Here is an 8,231-nt window from a genome sequence, read left to right as displayed (position 1 = left end):
GTGTTTCAGAATTTTTAAATCTCAGTCTCTAAGTCAGTAACACAATTTAGGCAAAGTACTTTCCCTTCTGCCAATCATTGGGTGTCCAGGGAGGTGGAATTTGTAAGATGGTAGCAGCTCCATTGTGAATATAATACTAATGAACAGGGCTGTCTCCCCCAAAGAACAGAAGTACAGAGACCTCCTTTCTCTCAACCATATCCATCACTGCAAAATGCTTTTGGGAAGAGGAAAAGAGAAGCTTCTATTTTTGAAATAGAAGCCAGTGGCATTTGAAACCATGCCAAGTACTCTGTAAGGTACTTTCTACAAGTCATTTCAAATTCTCCCAATATTCCTGTGACACAGAAAATACTATCTCACAGTTCTCAGTGAAATAACAGGCTCACAAATGTTTAGTAAACATCACAGGGGTCTAGAACTTCTAATGCTTGCTTTTTACTATTTGTACTGTTTCCTTTATTTACAAAACTGGAAAATATAAAATAATTTTCATGTACTCTGCAATAAGCACACACTGAAGATAGTGAAAAATAACCAGAGATCGACCCAACTGGCAATAGTATTCTTTATTATTAATTTTTCTTTTTGAAGGAGAAGCATGCTTGTTTACGGCACCTATAAACAAGTCATTGAGTTTTGCCTTTCTGGTAAAATATATAAAAATTTTCCCACCCACCTTGAATTGTTAGCATACCACAACACCAACTATATTATGTTGTAATTACAGAAGACAGGTCAGGTGAAAACAAAGGTAAATTTTTATAGCTAAAAATATCCATAGCAGCAACTTTCAAAAGATGATTCTTGGTCATTTTATTGCTATAGCAAAATAAGGCCATTAAGTTTGTGACACCTCTTATTTCTGGTTTTAACTGATTGTCTCATTCTGTTCATACATTTGGAATTTAAATGAAAGCAGAACAATGTTTAGTGACAAATCCAGACAACACTCTTTTGTTTTGTTTTTTTTCCTATGATCACAGTAAGAACCACACACAAAAAAGAACCATCTATTATTCCTGGCCCACTTTCTCTTCCTATCTTCAGCCTTAACTTTTCTAAAGACATTTCAGAATTAAATTTTGTACAGAAGCTTTGTGGTCACACACCCACACACACACCACCAACACTGAAATACAATTAGGAAAATTAGTAATGCTGTGTGCTTCAAAAATAACAATGCTGAACAATACATTCACAAATAATTTAGCAATGACTGATTCTGTGCTATTCACCTCTGGTCTGCCATTTATGCTTACTCATAACAAATAATAAAGATTTGACCCCAAATTAAAGGCTATTATTACACAACAATCTGTGTTATAAATTTTATGAACAGGAAGTAATAAAAATCCCCATATCCAGAACAACTGTTAAAATACTAGATTAAAGTAATCAGTTTTCCCTTTGAATATGAGCTTTTTTGGTTTTCTTTACTTTTTGGTCAAAGGCAGAAAAATTGAGACAGTACTTTAATGGCTTTTCTGTTCTGACTGAGGGAGTTCATAAGCAAATACTTTAAATGCACTTCTGGACTCATGACCTTTTGATTTCATGTGCTAGTGAGAGAATGACCTGCAAGAACTTTAAGAACAGCCCAAAATCTTCTGGAAACTTCCCCCTCCTCATACTAGGGGAGGAGGAGTCACTTAACAGATTTTCCCAGGCAGAAAGCTGGAGGATGATTTCTAGGATACACTGTTTATGTTTATACTTCAGGACTTTCATTAAAAGATAATACTATGTTGCTGTTAATAAAATAAATTTTAACCTCCAAAGAAACCAGAGCCAAAGACTGATTCTTTATTTTATAATAATATTTAAGCCATTGGAATACAACATAGACTTCAGTCAGATAGTATTTGAGCTATATATTCAAGTAGTATACATACAAAAGAAATTAAGCAAAAGAATATTCAAGCAAAGATATAACATTACTAACTCAACAATTTTTAAAATCAAGAAAGCGCTACCAAAAACAATTATATTATTGCTTTACATACATACAATTTTTATACATCTTTTTTGAACCTGTGCTATGTACAGGTACAGTGATGAATACATTGTATGTATTGATGTATGTGAATGTATATGCATGTTTCTCTGGAGATCTGAGGGAGAAAGAGGTTAGAGAGAACTAATTAGGTTTGCATGTAAACCCCAACTCAGGAAGTAAAGTAGGTGGAGCTTCCTTGAAGTCTTTTTTTTTAAGTACAAGTGTTGATACTTTATTGTTTTTATTTTATTTTATTATTATGCAGGGTAAATTTTATTCAATTGAAATGATTGTCTTTTATCCTGAATCTATGTCCTCCCCATTTTTGTGATATTAGACTCCTCTTTTTCTTTTAAGATGAAATGACAACAGTTGGCAGTTTTTCCTTTTTTGATGTCCTTTCTTGATGAGATAGAAACATTGGCAACTAAGGCTAGTCTTTCTATACATAATTCTTATATACATCATTATTTCATTGGCTCCAGTTTTATAACTACATTTAAGAAACTGACATGTTTAGAAAGTGTTGATTCTATGTAATTCTACCTCCATGGGGAAAAATCACATGAACATACATCAAACGTTCACCTTGTACCTACCCACTGGCCAAGATTAGTCTCGACCATCTGTTTTATGAGTCATAGTTCCTCAACTAAACCATCAATGAATATCAAGAGACAACAACAGATTATGTTAAGACATTTTTACACTAAACACTTGGGGCTCAGCATCTTCCATTCCTGTCCGTACTCTTGCTGGATGCTTTATGTTTGTTTAAATTTGAGTTTATTGCAGATAAAGAGACAGGAAGTTGAGGTAGAGGAATGGTATTAGGGGTCAGGTTCCAACCGGTTGTGGCCGCTAAGCTCATAGAAATAATTGTCATGTTCTCTCCATTTAGGGACCTTGAAAGAAAACAAGATTAAATGCACTTTGTATTTTCTTTTACTGGGCTGGTCAGAGCTTAGTACCAAAACAAAAGCATTTTCTGTAATTATTATCCACGCTTAGAAGGAACAAGGTATAAAAATTGCTTGAGTTGGGGAAAAAGAAAAGAACAGAAATGTTCATCACTCCCACCATGACTACATTCTTTCTTCCCTGGACCATTCTCCTGAAAACCTCATTGAACACACCCAAGCATCTCACACTCATGGAACAAAGAGGTAGAAAATGGAGGACAGAGAGAGGCTCACGTTCTGTTATTCTCAGAGCCTCTTCTGTACTCACCGAGTTTCTTCTACCTTCCACGTTCCACCAGTTTTTGCCTATTACAGTATAAAATCTCATGCCCAGGGTCCCTATTATTTTTATGAGTGGATTTTTAAATAATTCTCAGAGGAGAGAAAGGGCAGTTACTTCAGTCTTTTCTTCATCTAATATCTACCTCGAAAAATACCATACCTTCTGATTTTGTCTGTATGGACATATTGTCTTAATGTTTCTCTATAAATAATGATTTCATCCAATTTCATCACATGAATACACACACATGCACATCTAGGCTTAAGGTGAGCAAAGCTTTCACTAGTGGAATCATCGTTTACATCCTTATTTAGAACACTGCACAGTACCTCCCAAAAAACAGAATCATCATAGCAGTTCTGGTCAGGTGGCTGTCCCCAGATGGGAAACTTGAGAATTAAGCCTGTTAATGTGGGGAGAAAACAAGTCATGTTATGATGCTAAAGAGGAAAACTTACTTGTGTAAGTAATTAAAGACTTTCTTTTTAAAAATACTTTCAATTAAAGACTACTGTTATAAAAGCATCCCCTTGAGTTTACACAATTATTGTCAGATTACCACATTTTCCAATTTACCAATCAAAGTTTGTGAATAATTTATAATGCTAAAAACATGTGTACAGGGGAATGTTTACTTTTATGCTGACCTGTGATCAGCCCTCCAACAGCTGCTGTTCCAATGGAAGAACCTAGAGCCGCTGCTTGCATGGCAGGGGTAGACCTAAGAAGCCAAAAGAAAAGAATCTTGTTTTTGTAGCAAGACATCAGCAAGCAAATCTCATCTCCCCTGAGGGCGTGCATGCCTGCCATCTTCAGGCCAGAGCCCAGCATTACACATCAGTGCACAAATATTTGTTACACATTTTATTTTTTATCACGTAGTTATTTTCTTTGAAATTCTTAACATAAAAAATTCATATAGGCACTTAAACTAGAACTACCCTTTTCTTCAGAATGATGAAAAGATTTTCCTTAGAAAGGGTTTGGTATTTTGTAAAAATGTGCCAGGTTTGATCCATGATCTGGTTCATTCAACAAATATTTATCGAGCACTCATCCATCCCAGTTTCTCTTCTAGGCACGGAGGACAGAGTAATATTCAAAACAAACATGAGTTTCTATCTGTCTTCCCCCCATCCCAAAAGGAACTATAATGAAATTCAAAAGTCAGTAAGGTCAGAAAAGCTCATTTTAGCATATATTGCAGAGACAGTTCACTGAAGACACTAAAGTATATTGCTACATGTTATCTTAGAAGTAGTCACCTTAAAATGAAATGAATAAAAAATACTTAAATTTTGGGGATGGAAGAATCTAATAAAAAGTTATTGAAGCCTTGGCTGGTGTAGCTCAGTGGATTGAGCACGGGCTTGTGAACCAGAGGATCGCGGTGCAATTCCCAGTCAGGGCACATGCCTGGGCTGCAGGCCAGTTCCCAGCAGGGGACACATGAGAGGCAAACATACATTGATGTTTCTCTCCCTCTCTCCTTCCCTTCCCCTCTAAAGATAAATAAATAAAATCCTTTAAAAAAGTTATTGAAATGCATGAGTGTGTCACATGAGTGGCAAATGCACTAGAAATGCAGGAGTCTCCTTAGCATGCATCACTCTTAGCAGACAGTAATCAGCTGTTGAGAGACCAAAGGTGTGATTACAGAAAAAGAAACAATTGGAAACATGAGTGTGTTGGTGTTTCATCCTCATCACTCAAGGGAAAGAATGCACTAAATTCAGATTTCTTTTTTTCCCTTTATTTAAAAGGTTTAAAATTTTCTACTACGTAAAAAATGATAGAAGATGTAATCATTGTGAAAATTTTAGAAACCACTAATATAAAAAAAGAAAACATTTAATTTCCCTCAAAGCCTATCAGTGTAAAATCTAAAATATAAGACACGTACTTTATAACAATGAAACCATGTTATAATACAATGTTCCCATTAATTTTTGATGTCTTTTTTTGTCAATACATGCAGATTTGCATCATAATATTCATTGCTACAGAGCACTACTCTATATAAATGTACTATAATCATCCCACTACCTGTTGGATATTTAAGCTGCTTCCAATGCTGTATATATTTTTTAATGATTGTGAGAATATATTCTCATGAACATTGTAAACTTCCCCAATAATTTCTCTAAGATGAAACCTATCTAGAAATGAGATTACTGGTGAAAGGTAATAAACCACGAAGGGTTATTCCAAATTGAAAATGTACAATCTATATCCCCATTTCTCTATTTTACCTACCATTTGATATTATTATTTATTTAATCTTTATCAATTTAATAACTGAAGAATTGACAACTTGCTTTTATTTGTATTTCTTTGATTACTAGTGAGGTTTAATATTTAGTATACACATATTTGCTTGATTTTTTTCTGATGTAAACTTACTGTTAATTTCACCAGAATTTACTAAGATCTTTTATAAGGTATTAAAATATGTTTTTTGATCAGAAGTGGTCCATGATGACATAGGCTTGAAAAACACTTGTTTAAACAAAATCAACAACATTTTTAAAGTTAGGCTGCATTATTTGAAAAAAAATGTCCCTTAAGAATATTAATTTCTCATTACCCTGTGCTTACCGACCTGACTTACATTTGAGAATTCTGAATAGACATGCTTGAGTTAATAGTCTTTGCCGTTGGACTCGGTGTATTACGTGGTGCATGGAATGTGTGAACTTTACCCAGTTGGATGGGCCTTCTGAGACCCTTCCCTACTCCATTTCCCCCTTAGTAAACCGAGAAGTTTTTACTAAACCTACACCCAAGGACAAGACCGTGAAACCTGTCCCAAGTGTGGCTGCCCAGTCAGACCAAGCCTGAAAGCCAAATAGACTCGTTTTATTGTATCTGTGGAACTGAGCAAGAATTATATTCCTAATCAATGGGCACCTCTTTAGAGTGTTTGCAGTGTTTATATACCATAATGACACTTAGGAGCTAAGCTCATTGACACGTGTTTTTATCACACATGATTTGCATGAAAACACTAGTGTTTGGTCTTAACCTGTTAGGGGCTGGAAAGAACTGAAAGAAAATGTGACTATTTCTGGAGCTGTCTTCCAAATTTGCAAAAAGAGTAAAAAAATAAAACATGGAGAGAAAAAAAAGGTCAACTATATTCAAGAAGGAAGCAAACTTTTTATTTAGTAGAAAATATGATCAAGCAAGTTTCTCAAATACGTATCATTACTGGTTTTAATAGAGTTAAATTTTAATTAGCTAAAATTGAAAAGATTTTTCTTTCGAATTATGCCTCTAGCTGGAGGCATAAGAAATGTCTCCAGCTAGAGGCATTTTCAAATACGCATTCACCTTTTCTTCATGCTTTTGATCAGTTTTAGAAATTGAGCATTTTGCTTCCTTCTCACTTCCTATGATCTTCCGAGCTGTTTTGCATGGATGACACCCTTATCAAATTGCTTCAATCTTGTTGCCTAAAAGGGACAACGGATGGCTTATGACATCACTTCCATTTTCCTGGATTTGACTGACAGCCATTCTTCCTCTGGACATTTAAATACTATTTACGACCCCTTCAGAAAGAATCTAAGTCTGCTAGGGATTTTAAAGAATACATAGTACCATTGTCCCATTTTACAAAAGAGGAAACATAACCAGAGAGGTCGAGTGACTTGTCAGCGGCCACCTAACTAGTTAGTAGTAAAATTGAAGCAAATGCCAGTCTTTCTCATCCTCCAGATCCAAGTGCTTTCCACGGTACAGTAACTTCTTCTTTGTGTGGATTGGATGAAAACGACCGCTCAGCTCCTTACATATGCCCTATATGCTCCACTTTGTGGGGATCAAGTAAAAGAGTAAGCCTACTGTAATCTGATTGTGATTATCAAATTGTCCTATTTGCTCAGAGACAGGTACCTATGGTAGAGAAATTTAACACTGCTACTTTACACACACACAAAAAAAAACTAATAATATTAGTTAAGATGCATTTTCCAATTAGTTCTATTCTCTTCATTAAGAACAATACTTACAAACTTTGGTCTGGATTGCTAAAGAGAAAGATCTCTCATCACTGGATTCACAGAGTGAGAGAAAATATTATTAGATGGGGTGGCGGAGGCAGAAGAACCCGTTCTTTCACTCACACGTCAGATGCTCCCAAGGCCGCTGCCGCAATGCCCGCAAGGCCTCCTATCACACCAGGTAAACCATGCAGGTTATGAACCCCACATGTGTCTTGGATCCTCAGTTCACTAGCAAAAATTGGCTGAAAGTGTACAAAAAGGAAAGTTCATTACTTCGTTAGTTATACAGGACTCTATAATTGAAGTAAAAGATCATGCAGGAAACACTTCATCTACGTTCCACGTTTCCACATCTAAAAGCACATAAAGTCAAAGAACCTGAATACATTGGTGGCAAAATTGTTCTTTTTAGTCTTTAGTAGATGGTTTTGAAAACAAATTACTTCAATTCCTAGTCCTTACCTACTGAAGAAATCCCACATCCCCTTAAAAGGGCACAGAGTTTTTAACTATACAAAGCAAACAAACATCAACAAAACCTTTAATGGAACTGCTTCAAGGAAAGAAACACAGTACTTAACATTCAATCACACCAGGTTACAAACAGCTGATACGGGATACTTTCCTGCCACCCAGAAGAAGTCAGGAAAGGGCAGAAACATCACACACTGAAATGTGATCGTACTTTTGAAGGCAAACGATCCCCAAATAAAGAGAAATGTTTAAGAAAGGCACTTTCACAGCTTTTCTCTTCTGGTGGGATGTGAGAAGATGATGGCTCACTCCTAAGAGTGACTCAGCATCTGTCATGCTTACCGTCAGAAACTCAAATCCAATCACGCAGACCATTCCGGCAACGCTCCCAATGATCATAGCGATGCACGGGTGGATCTCCATGGCCGCACAGGTGCCCACGGCAACTCCCCCAGCGAGGCTGGCATTCTGAATGTGTTCCTGTGTGGGGCACAGAAACGGGGGGA

At 36.1% G+C, this 8,231-nt stretch overlaps 1 protein-coding gene across 2 annotated transcripts in view; it reads right to left on the bottom strand.

The window, feature by feature from the left end:
* Nucleotides 1–571: 571 nt before the first annotated feature.
* The window catches only part of RHAG (Rh associated glycoprotein), a 28,205-nt gene continuing 20,545 nt past the window's right edge, over nt 572–8,231 (bottom strand). For both annotated transcript variants that reach the window (XM_053668357.1, XM_037151260.2), the window contains exons 6-10: nt 8,068–8,205; nt 7,372–7,493; nt 3,892–3,965; nt 3,574–3,647; nt 572–2,904 (exon numbers count right to left, since the gene is read on the bottom strand). In XM_053668357.1, coding sequence (XP_053524332.1) covers nt 2,830–2,904; nt 3,574–3,647; nt 3,892–3,965; nt 7,372–7,493; nt 8,068–8,205 — 483 coding nt within the window. In that variant the 3' untranslated portion in view covers nt 572–2,829. The remainder of the gene's footprint in view (nt 2,905–3,573; nt 3,648–3,891; nt 3,966–7,371; nt 7,494–8,067; nt 8,206–8,231) is intronic.

This window comes from Artibeus jamaicensis, unplaced genomic scaffold (genome assembly GCF_021234435.1).
Source record: "Artibeus jamaicensis isolate MK-2021 breed Jamaican fruit bat unplaced genomic scaffold, CSHL_Jam_final contig_484, whole genome shotgun sequence".
NCBI lineage: Eukaryota > Metazoa > Chordata > Mammalia > Chiroptera > Phyllostomidae > Artibeus > Artibeus jamaicensis.
Note: the sequence above shows the minus strand (reverse complement) of the source record. Positions and strands in the feature narration are given on the sequence as shown.